Source organism: Amblyomma americanum, chromosome 9 (assembly GCF_052857255.1).
Source record: "Amblyomma americanum isolate KBUSLIRL-KWMA chromosome 9, ASM5285725v1, whole genome shotgun sequence".
Lineage (NCBI taxonomy): Eukaryota > Metazoa > Arthropoda > Arachnida > Ixodida > Ixodidae > Amblyomma > Amblyomma americanum.
The window spans coordinates 3,947,002-3,966,617 of NC_135505.1; the positions used below are offsets into that span (position 1 = coordinate 3,947,002).

Below are 19,616 nucleotides of genomic sequence, written 5' to 3' on the forward strand. Positions count from 1 at the left end.
CGGTGCGCGCACAGCTTTCTTTTGTAGGACATGTAGATATTGTAGAAGCTTGGGCAAGTTGGTGTGACATGGTTTTTTTCAGCAGCGCAGGGGACAAAGGATGTGACAAGTGCACAGACACGGCGCTGAGTCATCGCTGTGTCTGTGCACTTGTCACGTCCTTTGTCCCCTGCGCTGCTGAAAAAACCATGTAGATATTGTATGTCGAAAATTGTTTTTTGAGGAAAGGAAATGTTGAAGTAATTCTCTTACATGTCTTTGGACACCCGAACCCGCGCCGTGAGGAAAGGGATAAAGGAGAGAGTGAAAGAAGAAAGATAGAAAGGGGTGCCGTAGTGGAGTGCTCCGGAATAATTTCGATCACCTGGGAATCTTTCTGACATCGTACAGCACACGGGCGCCTTTGAGTTTCACCTCCATCCAAACGCGGCCGGCGCGGTCGGGTTCGAACCCGGGAACTCTGGTTCATTAGCCGAGCGTCGTGACCACTGAGCCGCCGCAGCAGGCATGTGTAAATATTCTTTACTTTTTTGTCGTTGTTCTCCACACAAGAATTCTGCAGTCTTGTAAACGAGAATTGCAGGTGGGCCGAATTTCTCATGGCGCGTTCCAATCGGGGATCTGAAGCATGTTTTCTTTCTGACTCCGTGAAATCGTGTTTAAAACAGCGATCTCGATTATAATCCTGAGTTCTGATTGCACTGTGGCGGATATCTTGCTCCTTCGCTGATTTAGAGACCTGCTGTGTATCCCCGATTGGAATATGATGCCTCCGTCCGTTTCAATGCTAGGGGTGTTCTAAAGGGCATCCTTGCATATCGCCCGAACCCACTTCTCCAAATCCGAGGTGCTGCACGGAGCATTATTGTCCAGGGTTCGAAACCGACCGCGGCGGCTGCGTTTTTATGGAGGCAAAACGCTAAGGCGCCCATGTGCTGTGCGATATCAGTGCACGTTAAAGATCCCCAGGTGGTCGAAATTAATCCAGAGCCCTCCACTACGGCACCTCTTTCTTCATTTCTTCTTTCAATCCCTCCTTTACCCCTTCCCTTACGGCGCGGTTCAGGTGTCCAACGATACATGAGACAGATACCGCGCCATTTCCTTTACCCAACAACCAATTATTATTATTAAGAAACAGGGAATCAACCGAAAGCTCGAGCTACGCGTTGCACGGCTTGAGAAAGAGATTGAAGACCACGCCATTAACCTTACAAGCCAGTACTGGTATCAAGTATGCGACAAGCTTAACGGGCAGCTGGGAAACAAAAACACGTAGAACCTTCCCCGCCACCTCCTTGACCCAGCTCATTCCAAGACTGTCACCAGAAACGCCGTAAAACAGGTTATCCACGCATACCAGGGAAGCGGGGAAGAACTGATCTTGTCTCTACAAGACCAATACATGAACTCCCATAAAGATGCCGTATCGTACCTGAACTACTCTGGATGCGAAAACCAAACTCTTGAAAAGCCTTTCACGGATGTAGAGACCTGGGCTGCCCTGTCTCAACTCAAGACGAAATCTGCAGCCGGGCCAGATAAAATCAAGAACAAGATTTCATACACAAGACAAGGTACGGGACGAGCAAACTTGCAACTGATTTTATTCAACGCACACATCACATATTTGAAGGAAAAAGAATGCACTTTGAACATGCGCAGCAAAAGGGTACAGCATGTGACAGTCAGTAGCACTTCAAGACCAGAACTCACATCGTCTTATCGAGGAAGGCTACCTCACTATTGTACAGTGCAATCAGTAGCCGAGGAAGGCTACCTCACTATTGTGCAGTGCAATCAGTAGCCTTTCTCGATAAGACGATGTGAGTTCTGGCCTTGGAGTGCTACTGATCGTCGCATGATGTACCCTTTTGCTGCGCATGATCAAAGTGCATTATTTTTCCTTCAAATATGTGATGTGTGCGTTGAATAAAATCAGTTGCAAGTTTGCTCGTCCCGTACCCTGTCTTGTGTGTGTGTGTGTGTTTCGTGCAACTACCATGTCTGAAGTATTGAACCAACTAGCCCGACAACACGTTCTACTTAGCAATAATAAGATGCTGCGGAACCTACATCTCAGATCGGTCACCGCACGCACGGACTATTTGAATCAGTGCTGGGAGACAGGTAGCATACCGCAATCCTGGAAGCATGCAAAGATGATTTTTACCCCAAACCCAACAAGAAAATAAGCCTTGATAACCTTAGGCCAATCTCCCTTACCTCCTGTTTAGGCAAGCTAATGGAGCACGTTGTACTTAACAGACTGCAAGCCTGTGCCCAAGACTACTCTCTCCTACCGCACACCATGGTGGGATTCAGAAGGGGGTTCTGTACGCAGGACGTCATGCTGCAGCTGTCTCATGGCATTATTAACAGATATAAAAAGGCAAACACACAGGCCATCCTGGCTATCAACCTAAAGAAAGCCCTTGATAATGTCTCCCATTACACTATACTGGAGCACCTAGACGAAATTCACCCAGGTAGAGAGACTTGCAATTATATCAGGGATATTGAACTCATATAGACCCCTGCTCCCGCAGGCAATCCGGGAAATGAGGCTGCCCACCAACACGCTAGAGAATTAGCCGGCCGAGCGGTGGCTCAAAGTCAGGAACCGAAACCTTTTGGTGAGCCACTCATTACATACCACGCGCTAGCAGCACATTACAAAGCATTAAGAATAACACTCCCACCACACCATAAAACACTGACCAGGCAACAACAGGTCATGCGGAGACTACAGACGGCGGCCCTCCCTAACCCAAACTACATATCTAAATTCATGAATAAGGATATCAATCCCTCCTTCCGCTTTTGTGGTGAGAAAGATAACTTCGGCCATATGATCTGGGCGTGCCAAGTCCGTAAGCCTCCCTCAGAACTCTTGCCCGATCCCTCCAGAGAAGCATGGGATAAGCTAAGGTCCAGCGATGACCGCGACATTCAGTCCAAGGCCATCGAATGGGCTGGCGTCGCCAAAGGCCTCCACGGCCTGCGGCACGCAAGCTAACTTCCCTTAATCCCCTACGCTTATGCGCAATAAAGTTTTTGTGAGCCTCAGCCGATTGGAAAAATGCCATTATGGAAGTAAAAGTGGCATGTCCAGGTCTCCTCCTTTTTGTCAGGACTGGAACATGCCAGTGATTTGCCGGGGCAACACCGGAGGAAGTGACTTTCGAGAAGGGGTCATAGGAAATGAAAGCCATGTAGAGCACGGATGTCTAAAAGTTAAAATTTAGGGCTTCGCGTAGTATGTATAGGTGCGGAATGTATTTTTCTTTCTGCGGTAACACCGAGTGTAGCGCATAGACTAAAGCGATTCTATTCATCGGGTACGGACAATACACCGGCAGCCGACTGTATACAGGAAATGACGGCAATTTACGCTCCAGGGGGAGACCACATCCCCATCTTGGCCACGCCCACTCGCCAAAACATATTGTCCTTGGTTGCGGACTTTAAATGCCATCTAAAGGAGGTCAAAAATTGGTCCATATAGTCGGAAAGGCTTGAAAGGATGCTCATTCCTTTTGTCCTGAACACTAGCCGCGACATTTACGGTGTTAAGACGTTGGTTTCCAAATGTGCGGAGTTGAGCATAGGAGGCGTTTTTCATTGCACTAGACAGAGAGACAATGGGTAATGAATTTCCAGAAAGCTTAAAACGAGATAAAATCCAGTACCCTCTCATTTTTAAGGGGCTGTTATTAGGGCTATTACAGTTACTAGCCGTTACTAGTTTGCTGCGTGCGACGGTTATCGCGTAGAATGTCCAGAAGGGGCAGGTGTTGCCTTATTCTTTAACGACGGCATTAAGCGGAACACGAACAGGACGGGCATCAACTGTCGCCTGCATGTCTTCGTCCTGGGTTGCGACGAATTTGTTTCTTTGATAAGCAACTAGACTTGCAGCGTGAATGCCAAGTCAGTGTTCTCAGTCCTCGGCCTTGACTGACAGGCAAGTCCTCCAAGCGCCGCGGCAAGTCACCCTTCCGCTTCTTCCGCAAGAAGGAGGAGAAGGAGGAAGCGTCCGCCGCCCCGGCGCCCGCTCCTTCCAAGGGTGGCCAACAGCAGCAGCAGCAGCAGCAGAGCATGTCCCCCGCCGCTGCTCACCGTGCGCCCACCGTCCGTCCACAGGCTGTCGCCCGGTGAGTGGGACGTCAGCTCTGAGAGCAAAGCTTTGTGCTGGTCGAGCAATTCACTCAGTCCCACTTTTGGATTCCTTTTTTTTTGTGGGGGGGGGGGGGGGGGGGGGGGGGGGGGGGGGGGGGGGGCGAGGTCCGCGCTGTTATCAGACACAAGAGATGCCTGGGTGAAAGACTAGCCCTTGGTTCCAAAGTGAAAAAAAAAAGAGAAAAAGAAATAATGAAGACAGTAAACTTTCAACAAAGCTTCGAAGTGGGCTGCATTGGTGTGGTTACATGCAATTTCGTTGGCTTAAGGGCACAGGGAAAAGACAGAACCGCCGGGAAAACATTGATAAAGTCTGTAGAGGCGCGCGAGGACAAGTTTAACTTGGCCGGCATCGAGCTTTTACATGCTAAAAATATGCCACCACCGGCCCGATTCCGCAATGTGAATTGCGTCACCGCTTTTCGGGCGAGGGTCCCCACAGGCCACCACCTTCCATTTTCAGAACGGAGATAACCGACTTCCTGGGTGAGGACGTCGCGAGTGTGCATCGATCGGCGAAAAGAGTTTGCAATCGAATTTACTCGCCGATAAATGCCATCCAGACGTGCTCAGTGTCCCTTTAAGCCTTTTTTTTTCTCGCTGTATATGTAAAGCCAAAAAGTCGCACATTTAACTTTTAATTGCAAGTTTGCGTTTTCACGTTGCCGTTATAGTTGTTACTTCGTCGGGGCTGTCACGTTTGTTTTAGTAAGCCTGCGATAGAAACACACGTAGGAGGGGCGACCGCAGAATAAACGGCTGACAACACCGAGCACTTGAACCCTGTAGTATATAGCAATGCGGTGTTTTTTCTTAAACAATGGGTGGGGGGGGGGGGGGGGGGGCGTTTTTAATGTGCTTGCGATGTAAGCTACTTTCTTATCTCTTCTTTGCAATCCTGCTGTAAGATACAAAAACAAGATCGAAGCATCGTCATCATCTTCACAGCAGCATAAAAAAATAGCTGTTGGCATTAGAAGGGTACTTACGTTTTAAATTACCTGTACAAAAGACAAGACGTCAACTTCTCCGCATCATAGGGTACAATATTGCCACTTACACAACCAACATGACCTTTATTCACGTTACAACAGCTGACACACCGTCAGCAGTAATAATTCTCGCTGTGGAAATCAAATTGACGGTCTTTGACGAACAACGCGAAAGAGGACAAGTAGGAGAAGAAAAGTTGTGGACGGAAGCGCTGATACAACTTTTTATTTCATAAGAAACGCGGACAGTACGTTCTTTTTTTCCGCGCGCAGCCACGTACTGCCGTAGAATATAAAATCCAATTTCTATAAAATAATGCACCCTGCGACATTACATGATGGAGTCCAAGATTTATTACCCTGGATAGCTCCTAATCATCCGATGGCATATATATTCTTGTGTACCCGCGTACAGGGAAACAGTGATTCTCATGAGAACTAAACTACGAATGTAAGAATTTGAGCAATGTTGCCACAAATAGTCCAACCGCATTAGGCTGTTCTGCAAGAACTGCAATGACCCAGTTGGTAAATAATGTCGATTCTGTCACTAATGCTTCTGCCTCGAGAGCAAATTAAGCAATAAATTTTTTAAGGGGCGCATTGTGAACCATAACACCATGTATGGAAGCGGCAGTCCTCAGCGAATGTGTCCATTCATAGACCCGTCCGTGCTGTTTCCTGGTGAGCAGATCGGAGCGTGAACTGAGCTGCCACACGCAACGCTGAACGACAAATTCAGAGATGACGACCATGGCACGCGATAAAGGAACTCTTGCTGGTTTTCTACTTCCATAGGAGCGTTGCGCCATTCGGGTGCATTCTGTATACACGCGTGTTAACCGTGTCTTTCTCCTGTGCAAACACAAAAAAGCAAATGAGCCCTCCTTCAGTAACTAAAGTAAGCTTCTCAGCACGGTTTACTCGAAACGGATTGGTCCCGAAACGCCGTTTCGCGTCAAACTTGGTGACCCGCTTCTTTAAAATACGAATGATATAAAGTGTATTTTTTGTCTTGGTATAGTTCGGGTAGGTGACTTTTCCTTCGGCCACAAATTGCGCGCTCGTAGCTCCCAGCAACCAACTTCTGTGCCCACCGGTGCCAGAGAGACCCGCCACATCTGCGACGAGCTCCAGCGGTGGAGCCGGGGGGACCCTAACGCGCAGCGGAAGCTTCCGGAGGCCCTCCATCACACCCGGCCCGCCGCCCGTGCCCGCCGATGACACGGGCGACCGCCTGGACCCCTCCGTGCTGGACCTGGTGGACGAGTACTTCTTTGGCCTACGCGTGTTCCCCGGTCAGGACCCGAACCACGTGTACGTCGGCTGGGTGACCACGGCGTACAAGTTCTACGACCGCACCTTCGGCAACTCCAAGGTGCGCAAGGTCGCCTTCCACGGGCTCAGCGAGGACGGCCTGGTCCACCAAGTGTGAGTTCTTCTTGCTTACTGCTTTAGAGGCGAGCGTAATTCATTCAAACAAGTTTTGCCAGTCAGAGTTCGCTGTCATATCTTTTTGGGTAGGCTAGAAAAACGCTTTCGGCGAGTATGCTGAGAACAAGTTGGGCAGGTCTGTGCTCTGATTACAAGGACCAAGTCAGTGCGTTTCGTCTACTATCCTCCTCTCCAACACAATTTAACCGAACACTGCGTACTCCGTCAGCGATGGCGTACAGCTCCTGCCTCGCATGCAGGAGGACCGTGGTTCGAATCCCGGGAAGCCGTAAATCTCCCTCAGAGTTTTGATGGAATCCAAGAACCAGGCCTTGGTGTACGAAGGAAGCCGGGGACCACTAAGGCTATGCTTGCCTGTGTTCAGTCACCCCGGAAAGGCTCACTGGGACGCCTTACAGCGAGGAAACATGGGCGGCGCCATATATGTAGTCACATGACCAATCCACGATCGCTGGCCTTCGGGCATTCTCACTTCGACGGCTGCCGGCGCGCTGGTGCCCGGCTGCGAGACGCTATAGCGGCTCTCGCTGTGGATAGCGAGCTGTCGGATGGCACAGAAGCTTCCTTTAAAGGCGCATAGTACGTGTAGGGGCCGGAAAATGTTTGGCTCACCTATCTCACGTCTTCCTATCAGCACCTGCATCGGTTCGAATGTGTCAACAAACCGCGGACAGCCGTCTGCGCATTCTTACTTGCTCAATCAATTCACGGCCTAACGCTCTTTGTGCCCGCATAATTCGTGGTAAAAGTGCACAAATTAAAGGTGGAGCACTGCCTTAAATTTGCTTTCCAGGAAAACAGGAATATGTGCCTACAGCTATTAAAACTGATCACCGCTCAGCACTTTCACAACCGAGCAAGTGCGCACGTGTGACCGCCGAACCATTGTTCAGGTATTACTCATTACTGTTCAGGTATTACGGATAACGTTCCGGCTTCCACAGTGCAGACTCTGTTCAAAAGCCATTTCAGGAGCACAGCAACGTTCGACGGTTCTCTAAAGGCGCGCTCACACTAGCGGGAAGCTTCCCGCGCCGGCACAGCGTCAACGTCGACGCTGCCTCGCAGCTCCTCGGAATGACGCTAAAGGGGCGCACACATTAGCGGGAAAACGCGCAACGCCGGGCGTTTCCCGCGTGCCGCTTCCCGCCCAAGCCGGTTTTTCTCCCGCGGACAGCCTGCTCTCCCGTCCCGCGGAGCGATGGGTTCGGTACCTATTTTTCCCGTGCCGGTGATTAAGGACAGCCAATGGGCGCCGACCGTGAACCGTGACGTCGGTCCCAGCTCAGTGACCCCTTCGGCGGCGGCGGAGGCTGCGCGCGTCCGGCCGGCCTGCCCCGGCCGGCCGGGGCACTCGGCGGCTGCTTTGCCAGGGCGACGGGAGGGGAGCTAGCAGGGTGCGCTTTCCAGTCTTCTCTAGTGTCACGTGACTATCCCCTTCTCTTTCTGCTCGTTCGGGTCCTCCCTCAGCGCCTCCTCTCTCCACATTCCAAGACAACCGCAGCGAGAAAACGCGCGTAGTGTGAGCGTCATTCCGAAGAGCTGCGAGGCAGCGTCGACGTCGACGCTGTGCCGGCGCGGGAAGCTTCCCGCCAGTGTAAGGCGCGCTCACACTACGCGCGTTTTCTCGCTGCGGTTGTCTTGGAATGTGGAGAGAGGAGGCGCTGAGGGAGGACCCGAACGAGCAGAAAGAGAAGGGGATAGTCACGTGACACTAGAGAAGACTGGAAAGCGCACCCTGCTAGCTCCCCTCCCGTCGCCCTGGCAAAGCAGCCGCCGAGTGCCCCGGCCGGCCGGGGCCGGCCGGCCGGACGCGCGCAGCCTCCGCCTCCGCCGACGGGGTCACTGAACTGGGACCGACGTCACGGTTCACGGCCGGCGCCCATTGGCTGTTCTGTCACCGGCACGGGAAAAATAGGTACCGAACCCATCGCTCCGCGGGACGGGAGAGCAGGCTGTCCGCGGGAGAAAAACCGGCTTGGGCGGGAAGCGGCACGCGGGAAACGCCCGGCGTTGCGCGTTTTCCCGCTAATGTGAGCGCCCCTTAAGTAAGACTGAAAACTGCGCCAGCACCCGCATATGTAGCCACCCGGAATAAGCTGAAATATAGAAAGCCCTGAAAGGAAAAACTTCGCCACTGTTCTCTGCATTGGCGCACATTTGTGGGCCTTTGCATTGGGCGAGATAATTGACGAAACGCCTCCTCTGACGACTCTCTCAAACCAGGTCCGCTGCCCCTTTCTCCGACAGTTCAGTGAGCACTATGCCGACGCCCAGAAAGCACTTACTGCAAAGGTCTTAAAAATGTTCGATGTAATGGATCAGTGTCGAAAGTGAGCAATGTTACAGGCATGCCAACACTGACTTTCCTTCTTCGCGCGATTAACTATGAATATGGTCACAGTCGCACTAATAGCAACAGGAGATGCTTTTTAATACACGGCGAAAATAATAAGGTGCAATATATTTATTATTCAAATACCCCTAAAGGCCCTCTGTAAGAAGTTATGGAAGGGGGGGGGGGCACACGGAAATACACTGTAATAACAATATGTGAGAATGCAAAAAAAAAATGCACGAGAAAATACGCAGACACCAATATCGCAAGTATCAAATTTCGGACAAAACTAAATTTGCACAAAGATAGAAGAAAGCGTTGAAATTCAAAGAATTCAAAGGAAGAAAAAGAAACGAGAAGCAAAATCGGAAGCGTGGTAAACGTAATAAGGAGCACAAAACAAAAAATTCCCCCCCCCCCCCTAAAAAAATGCATTGAAATAAAGCATTTTTTGAAGTTTTTCGGGTTGAACTTCGGTAGTAATGTCAGACTGTAGGTTATTCCAGACAATTGTCGTTCTGGGTATGAATGATTGCTCGTAGTGAGCAGAGTGACACGTTGGGTGTTTGACTTTGTAAGGGTGATCACGGCGAGGAAAGATGATAAAGGGTGATTGAAAGAAGTCTGCATGCAAACGATCATGATGATAGAGTTGATAAAAGAGCTATAGGCGAGCATGTTTCCGTCGTAGGGATAGGGAATCTAAATAGGCACGATTTTTCAAAGGAGTAACACTTGAGTACGGGCAGCACTCTTTTGCAAGCATTCAATTTTATGCATGATGTAGTCCTAGCTTGGGTCCCAGACAGCACATGCATATTCAATCTAGGGTATGGCTAAAGTGGTGTGCGTGAGTTTTTTTAAAGGGTCCCTGAAAAGGGCGCTTGAGGTTGGCTATAATACGCTTGCATTCTATAGAGCACAGACCACAGAGTATTCATGCCGCATACAGGACCTAAAAAGGGGACCGATTATTTGCAACAAGATATATATATATATATATATATATATATATATATATATATATATATATATATATATATATATATATATATATATATATATATATATATATAATATATATATATATATATATATATATATATATATATATATATATATATATATATATATATATATATATTATATATATATATATATATATATATATATATATATATATATATATATATATATATATATATATATATATATATACCCAACAAACATAAATACCCACGAGAGCAGCAGATTGGACAGCCGTCGCCGTAGCTCAGTTGGTATAGCGCACCGGACGCGATATTCGGAGGTCGTGGGTTGAGATCCCGCCGGCGGCATGGTTGTTTCTTCTGCTCCTTTATTAGTAATTTTCTTAAGGGACAGATTAATCGAAGTATTATTCTCCAATTGATTGGCACTACAAATAAAAAATAACAAAAAAGAAATATTCCCCTATGCTCCTTGGTTTCGGTGAATGTTGGCTCCCTATATATATATATATATATATATATATATATATATATATATATATATATATATATATATATATATATATATATATATATATATATATATATATATATATATATATATATTTGAACTCGCGCTTCCACGCCTCGCGGCGACCTGCGGTGCCGAGCTTTCGCCCGAATCGGCGCTCAACTATGGTGCCCGTTCACCTCGGCTTTCAGGGCGAGGACACCCTTTCTCTGCACCACCCCACGCCGCCGCTTCCCTCCCTTCGCCGAAACGCAAGGCGCCCGTGTGCTGTGTGATGTCAGTGCCCGTTGAAGATCCCCAGCTGGTCGAAATTTTTCCGGAGACCTGCACTACGGCGCCTGTTTCTTCCTTTCATCTGTCAGTCCCTCATTTATCGCCTCCCTTTCGGCGCGGTTCAGGTGTCCGCCGAGATGAGAGGCAGGTACTGCACCTTTTCCTTTCCCCCAAAGCCAATTTTTGAATTTGAATTTTTTTCATTTCGCGGTGGCATGTTTGGTCCCACGTGCCGGTCCTGCACTGCGCGCTATGTGTGTTACGCGGTCGCTGTGAGGCTGCGTGGGGACTTTAGTAACGTGACTGAACTGGAAATAGACAGCTAGTACTATCGTTGTTTCACTCGTAGCAATAATGTTTTGGTACTTCTGAGTCTATTTTATGTATATGACGCACTGGCTCCGATTACACGATAATCGAAAAGTTATGACGGACTGCTGTGTTTCCCACTCAACGGCTGCACTGAAAAAGGACAGCGGTCATTTGGTCGTCGTTGATAGTGATGGAAAGAATACATTAGGGTAACCGAATATCATAGAGTTATGCGGCTTTTCTTGTTTTGAACGTAAGGACTGTTCACAAGGCCGCAAGTTTCTCTTGTTACAAGCAGCGCGGAGGATGAGCTACGGAATACAACTTTTTTGCCTAGTTAACACCCACTTTCCCAACATTCAGTGCCTTTCTCTTGTTACTGCATCGTATGTGATAAATACCACGCAGTAATGAAACATCTCTCTTCCAAACGGTCCGTCGGCACAATGATATATGAGACAGATACTGTGCCATTTCCTTTTCAAAAAAAAAACAATTATTATTATTATTACACTGCTCTGGGGTGGACAGCTGAAATCAAATGTTTATATTTTCTAAACATCTTCCCTTAGTGGCTTCTACTGCAACAAAACTATTCAGATGGCTGCATTTCCTTTTGAATGATATTGATTACACGTAGAGTAATGATGCGATGTCAGGACGTCTTCCTAATTCGTAGTGGCTAAGTCGATTTTTACGAAGACAAACTGAACTAAAGAGTTTCATAACATGAAGAAAAATCTTTAAAGGTGACTGATTCACAAATAGACCTCACGAAATCAGCCCTCGGTAGCTACTTATTTTGAACCTCATTCTCCCCGCCAAGCTAAACTAACAAAGAGGGGCCGGAGGAGCCGCTAGCGAGTAAGGCCGCCTTATAGCCCTGCTACACGGGCGTTTCGAATGCCTTCGAACCGAATGTCATGCGGCTCGACTGCCGAACTTCCGCTGCTACACGAAGTTTTTCAACGGCATTCGGTTCAGATGACATTCGAGTCGACGGAGCTCCGCGGAGACGTTCCAGAATTTGGAATGACTTCAAAACGCGAACACAGCCCGAACCGGCCAATAGGCGTCGCCGCCGTCATCGCTTCGCCCCGCCCACAGTCGCGCGACTGTTTTCGGCTCTGTGGCTGCTCATCTCGACACCCGCTGCTCGCTTTTTCTTGTTGTTTGTTTAGCAAATTGCTCCTCTTCTGTCTAAGTAAGTGCTTGCAGATAATAGTACACCAATGAACATTTACCGTGTGAGCATGAAATTTCCCCAAGAGTGCACCGATGAGGACGGTTGGTTGCACTCATACTGTTGTCTACATCGCTGCGTACGAACAGCTAGCGTTCGTTTGCATGACATATAAAACGCATTCTGCGTGTTAGTTCTATTAAATAATCTCTTTTCATTTGTACCGGTTGTGCCCGTGCTTGTTAACGCAGTGCGACAATCTGTGGGAAGCGCCGATACGATCGCTCGCCTGAAAAACACTTGACAGCCGGGCTTCTGACGGCGTACGACCGGCGCTTGTCGCTAATTGTCCCGACTTCTTCCGGCGTGACCAGTACTTTATTTTAACCTACTCCATCCAGAAGTATGATTGGGAACCATTCGTGCTATCTGAAACGCATAACTTGATATCCACAAAATAGCAACGGGGACGACTGCTTCTGGCCGTAAAGCAGTGCTCGGCGGTCTGGGTAACACCGGCGCTTCCCGCCCTGCGCTGTAAGCAATAGTTGATTTCAGATCACTGCTGTTAAAACTACACTCGTTGATCATTTGCATTCACTTAAACTTGTGAATTCTCTGTTCACAACCGCCGAATTCACAGACGTAACCCTGCGGACTCACTAGGCCTAGCCGTCGCGGAAGGGAAAGGAGTCGCCGTCGATTAAAATTAATTTGGCAAGCCCTTATCGCTGATGAGTGTTCAAGTGTGCACATGTGAAATATTCCCGCTCGTTTCACTTATTTTCAGTACGGATAAGGTAGAAGCGCGAATATATTCATACCGTCTGCTCATCAGCGTGTTTTCGCTCAGCCGCCGGCCTGCCGAGGACAAGAAGGCTGACCATCCGCCGATGAGATTCGTCGGTTTCGTTGGCCTAGAAAACTTGTCCCACTACAGTCATATATGCTGCTGTTGACCGTGACAGTGTCGTTGTCGCACTAGTGTGACAGCAGTGACCACCGCCATCGTAGTTGTACACTGAAAACGAGCTGAGCAAATTTCAAATGCTTTCGGAAGGTGTCGTGTAGCACCGCGGGAGTCCGAGGAGTCCGAATGTCATTCCAAGTCTCGAATGCCATTCGACTCAGATGTCATTTGAACGTGCCCGTGTAGCACAGGTAGTACTCGCTTCCGCGGAGCTGCAGTTGCTGAGACGCTAGCTTGCTGACTCACTCAATAGTCGTCCGGCAGGGCAATAGATATCTCATTAGGGAATGACTCTGGGCTAGTTGGAAAAGCACGCATGAGGTAAATCGCGCAGGAAGACGCGGGCTATAGTGAACACTACCGAGAAGTTCTCATCCCTGCTTCTGTCATTGAATGAGGCAAAAAGAAAAGTAATCTATCGGATATGGTTGCCCGAGAAACACGTGTGACGAATTTTACTGACGTGCCTGCGTGACGGCAATGAAAAGGACCTTTTTCCCCTGTTGTAGTTTGTTTAAAAGCGATACGAAAAGGAAGCAAAATAAACCATTACTGGAGGAAAAAACCCCCTTTGGTTGGCGTCACAAAGCCACGACTTCTCTGCTTACTGACGCACAGAAGACAGGTTTGGCGCCAGGATATTCGTAGTGAGCTGGCGCAAAGTAGAAAGAGGGGAGGGCTTATAATGCCTTCGTAGCATTAAGTATACGCAAATAACTAACTGAACAAAACGCTGCGACAAGAGCTTCACATACTCGCTTACCCGCACGAGGGCCTAAATAATAAGGCTGCGTTATTGGGAAACGTCTTTGTGGTCAGGTTATGAAGAAGGTGCTCTGCAAATTTTGGTGTATCATGCCGTCTGCCCTGCCTCGACCCCTTACTTCAACTCAGTCCTCCGTCAGGCCTCTCCCGCTGCAATGCTACGCTGTTGTATCGCCTGTGGCTGGGAGTGGCACTTACAAATGCCTACTCCCACTTAATCGCAATGGCAGACTCTGCTGCGTGTGAGAACTGTGGGTGCGACGAAACAATAGAACACCTACTTTGTGACTGCCCTCTGCTTCAGCGTGAGCGTGTCGTCCTGGCTGGAACACTCCGCCGATTAGATCATCGGTCCGTTACTGAAGCCAAGATTCTCGGTCCATGGAGTAAGACTTCATGGCAGAGGTCAGCTTTGAAGGCACTTTTCAAGTTCTTAAAGAACTGAGGACTGAGTTCAAGGTTGTGAACTATCAGTGTGTGCCCTGTGTGCCCTGCAAGTAATGGCCAACGGACACGTGGAAAAGTGATTTCCCTTTGCTCTCTCGCTCCGTTCGCCTTCCCACGTGTAGGGTAGCATACCGGGCGTCGCCTAGTTAACCTCCCTGCCTTTCTGTTCGTCCTTCTCTCTCTCGATCATGGTGTGCCCTAGCAGGTTTTAACACTCGCATGTAAGCATTCCTGGCCTACGTCATCGACATAAGTGCTTCTGGTCCGGTGGGCAAAACATGCGACTCCTGACAGCGTGGTACAAAAGGTGCGCTGTGCACCGAAGCGGCTGTAATTGGGAGAAGCACCGCGACGGGTAACGACTCATGCGCGAACGCCTCATGCAGCACTAATTACGCAACAGTGGAGGGCTGTCATTGGTTCGGCGTGAGGTCTCTCCCTGACGTCACGCAGTTGCCATGTCCGCGGCCACAATCTCCGTCCCCTCCTCCCGCGCGCGTCGGCAGCCGGCGAAGTGGCTGTGGCCGGCCGAGCAGCGCTCACAGTTGAGCGTGACGAGAGGAGAGAGGAAGGCGCGAAGATGGGCGTTGATTCGAATTTTCACTACAGATAACTGAGCTTCTACAAAACACATTTAAAAAAATTCTTGCTGGGGAATATTTGTCAGGGGTCGTCCGTTAACATCCTAGACATACCGGAACTTTATTCGGAGCTCCTTTTAGAGGCCTTTTAAGTGTGAATGCGCTTTCTTTATTCTGTTCGATTATTCCGAATGTTCGGTTGCCAGATAGTAGCCCTGACATGATGATGCCAGGTTAGATATGCTTGCGAACTGATTGCTAGGTATTTGTCCGCGGTAGTAAGCTGTACAATATGGTTATCAATAAAGTTTGCGGTTGGAACACGAGAAGAGGAGTGTGTAAATGACCTGCACTTAGTTTTGGTAAAGTTTAGAGTCATTTACCGCGTATTTATTGCGTTAATTTCTGATTACTAGGCTTGATGATCAGTGTCAGTAGTAATTTTAAGGTAAATGATGCAGTCATCGGCGAACAATCTTATTTGAAAGGACATGCAGTTAATTAACTGCAAATCATTAATATAGAGAATAAAAGGCAATGTACTAAGAACGCTTCTTTTTGGAACGCCGGACGTAACTGGGATAAAAGAGGAGTTGTTATAGCTAATAATATTTATGAATTGGGTACGATATGACAAGAAATATTCTATGCATGCAATGGGACTTGTGCGTCAATGCTAAGATGTTTTAGGTTCAGAAGTAGCCTGTGGTGAGGGGTGCGGTCAAAAGCTTTGGAAAAATTTAAGATGGCGTCTACTTGGTTGCCAGCATCAATCCACGAAAGCAGGTCATTAGTAAATCCTTCTAGCTGAGCATCACATGAATATTCCTTTGAAACCCGTGCCGATATTTGAAGGTTATGTTATGTTCCAAGTACGTTATGATTTACGAATGTATGACAAGATCTAGTAGTTTGCAGGTGGTACTAGTTAACGAATTACTACTGTGAAGAAACCAACTCGTTCTGGCATTCCCGCAGTGCTAAAATTGGTCAGAAGAACCGAAATATGAAATTTATTTAATGTAATGCAGTCGCCTGACCACGTTTGTGTGGTCTGATGTGGAGTGGTCTGATCTGAACTATGCTGCGTGCAGTGAAATCGTGCTGGAAAATGCGTCCGTTCAGATGTATCTTGTTAAAACGAACACTGAGGCGCTCATTTTCTTTCTTGATCTCTTTGGCTTGTGCACGAAAAGTTTTCCTGACCAGCTGGACATTTAGTAAGAGGTCCTCTTGCAACCACACTTTTCACTCGTCCTAGTCTTTCAGTCTGCATGCCTTACGCAACGCTTTCGATGTGATTTCAACGCGTGCATGAATCCGTTTGCCATTTTTTCCGCCTCGTGCTCTTCTTCAGGGAGACGTTTGATTAAAAGAATATTTCTCAGCATGCGAGTGTTGGCGTCTTCAATAGCTTCGGCCGGTCCTTCACTTGTTTTCAGTGCCTTTACTCCCAGCATGGAATCGTGGTCCGCATTGATATTAGCTAAACTGTGCTCGATGGAACTTACTCCTCTCTTCCGATTTCTGATAGATGTCGTCCTCAACGCTGGGCTCGACACTAGCTTCAATGTCTTCCGAGGCGAGGAGCAAGATGGGAAAGCAAAGGACACGAATGAGCGTTCAGCCTGATCGCGCTTCGTCTGCACTCATTATAAACGTAGGACTTACGTGGACAAAGAAAATAAGCAGACAGGACGAGCGCTAAACATCAACTGAATATTCAATTTGACGGATGGGGTGGGAGATGCGCGCGCAACAGAAGAAAAACCTCAGAAAACCGAGACAACACACGTGGCGCAGTGTTTTCAAGATATAAAACTTCTCTTCGCCACAAGGCCAGAGACGGTTTGCTGACACACTCATTTCCTTCCTTTCGGAAGCGGAAGGCCTCGCATATCTCACGTTGTAGCCTCCCCTGCACAAGGGGCATCGAAAGCTGGCTTGCAGCCGGAGACATATGTTTGGCCTGCCCCCGCTAACGAACCGACCAATGCTCCCTCAGTCGCACCTTGCTTACTTCCCAACGTATAGCATTTCCCGCAGGATAGTGCAATGCAGTAAACAATGTTGGTTATGCAAGCCGCAAACACCCGTGATACAGACTGGCTTCTTTTCTTCGTTTACTGCTTTGCACACGCGCGCAAGATTGTCGGGGGCGGTGAACAAAACGTCCGACTTTGTTCAGCCGCTGTGAAAGTTGGTGCACGCAAGGTGCGCCTCAAGCTTTTGCCGCCTTTTTCGGCTCTCATGACGCCACACTTTCTTGAGAGAAACCTGTCTTGGTCAAGCGCTCCACTTGTATAGATGCATGCTCTCCGCCATTTTGTGTTGGCACTACCTTTCCGGAGCACCGCGTAGGCAAGGCTTTGCAATTTCCCGTTCAACCACTTTTGAGTGAGCCGAATCAAAAGCCAAAATATCCTTTCTTGCGCGAGGCCAGTACATCCAACAAATGTGCCCCTTGTCAAAGTGCCGACATATATCCAGAAACTGGACACGCGCCGTCCATGGGTGAACCTTAGTCCAACCTAACAGCTGGCAAACGTTTTTACAACTTTTTTAGCAACCTCAGGTTTCCCACCTTCGTTACCGACATATCCACAAAAATAATGGGTATCTCCAGTTTCTGGGCATATGTGTGCACTTTGACAAGGGGCCTCGTTTTCAATTGTTGACTTCGTTTTACGTGTTTTGGTGATATTTGAGCGAATCTTCAATGTGATTTAAAAAGAAAACTCTCCATAGTGCTTAATTACAGCCATGTTGTATAGGATGTATGCGTGTACTATCTGTGACGCAGTTGACTAATAATAAATAGAGCCAATCGGTTTGGGGCAATAGCGGGCCGCTAGTGCGGATGAGCAGTGCAATAACACAAGGGCAAGTTACTGTCCTGCGCATGGCACCCGCTATTGCCCTGTACCCCTAATAAAAAGGGCCCCTGTGTTCTAAATGGCTCAGATACCATTGAATTGGCCCCATTTCATTGCCCTTGCTTAGAAACTAAGCTTTTCAAACCAGAACTTTTCCGCGGGGACGAGACAGCATGCCAACCAAACTTTGAAATTGTGTGCCAGCGCATGAGTATACGGAATCTTCACTAGCTTATTAGGTTTTTCTTTTAGTTCTGACGTGCCTTTACACCACGTGATCAATATTTCGCAAGCAATTGATATTATTTTGTCAGGATAGCCAGTCCCTCGTAACCTCTGTCTTAGTTTTTGAAAGCTATGGCCGATTTCTAAGTACAAGCTTTTTCCAATGTCGCCTAGTGCGATGACTGCACTATACCATTCCTAACGATTTTCGAGTGATTCAAAACGTAGTTCAATGGTGTTTCTTTTTGTTTTGTGTCTGTAACTTGAGCAGACATGTTGCGATTTAAAGATGACTGTAAGTCTTAGCTATAGAAACTCTGCAGCTGTTTCTCTACGGGAATTTGGCGCGTAACTTGCAAACCATCCACTGAACTGTGGCTAAGCTTACTTTTTTCGACCAAAAAAAAATATAATTTGCGAGTGAACTGGGAATCCCCTACCTGGGCCAACACCTCTGTGCCGGTCGAGCTTGTGTCGCCAGCGACGAGGTGGGCGCTTTCGAGATCACGTGGCCACCATTCATTCTTAGCCCTTGGGCACTTTTTCAATTAAACTGCGCACCTCTAGCGTGGATTCTGCCATTGAGAGCGTGCAACGAACCCTTGTTCCGCCCAGGCTGGAGCGCCAGAACTGCTACATGGTGTGCGCGGGGCAGCTGGCCGCCGAGATCAGCCAGGGAGACACGGCGGGACGGTCGGCGAACCAGGTGCGTGTTCTCTCTCTGCACGAGTAAAGGCGTCGCCTCTTCAGACTGGATCACGATGCCGATATTTTGGCGCAATACAGACAGCACCGAGTGCTACGCGTAATGATGTTCGTGTTTTTCAGGGCACATCCTGGCTCGTAAAGCTCATATATATACCTGAGGTGTGCGGTCGCTGTTGTACTCTGATGTCGCATTACACTTTTCCCTCGCCTGAACACGCCGTTCAGCGTATTCCGCCTTCGAACCATCGCTCTCTAAACAATGCGTCATCGCTTTTAGTACGGGCTTGTTTTTGGTTCACATAAGCTGTTTTTTATAGGTTTTGCACGAACGGCGCCTGTTCTTGTTGTTTCTTTTACTGTGGTGGGACTTACCAGAAAGAATATAAAAATAAAGCGTACGAGCGGCCCGCGCCACCTAACTATTGCGGTCATGCGCCTGTTCTCGGGTCGACTTGAAAGCCAGCCATTACAATCGCAGCTGCATCGAACGATTGCGATGAACTGCCTCACATCCCTCGTTTTCTTTTTTATTGCTGGCTAACGCACACCAACCCCGACCAGCTGTTCTTCAGTCCCGCCTTTCAAATGAATACATTTGTCCCGAAAATTTACAGTGGTTTCATCTCAATCTTGGAATAAAATCCGCCCACGTCGTGTTTTTTACACCGCGCACCCACAGCTAAACACACCGCGGTCGAAATGCTCTGCCTTGCTAGATCTCGATCCCATTCAACCATCGCTTACAGGTGAGCATTTAAAGTTTTGAAAAGGCTGCGTCTTCCTGCAATTTTCTCACAGTATGCCCATCA

At 48.3% G+C, this 19,616-nt stretch overlaps 1 protein-coding gene across 1 annotated transcript in view; it reads left to right on the plus strand.

Annotated features, from left to right (window-relative positions):
* Positions 1-19,616, plus strand: part of RyR (Ryanodine receptor) — a 1,185,515-nt gene that overhangs the window by 364,438 nt on the left and 801,461 nt on the right. The window contains 4 exon segments of the mRNA XM_077638630.1: positions 3,968-4,107; positions 4,109-4,157; positions 6,245-6,605; positions 18,715-18,805. Coding sequence (XP_077494756.1) covers positions 3,968-4,107; positions 4,109-4,157; positions 6,245-6,605; positions 18,715-18,805 — 641 coding nt within the window.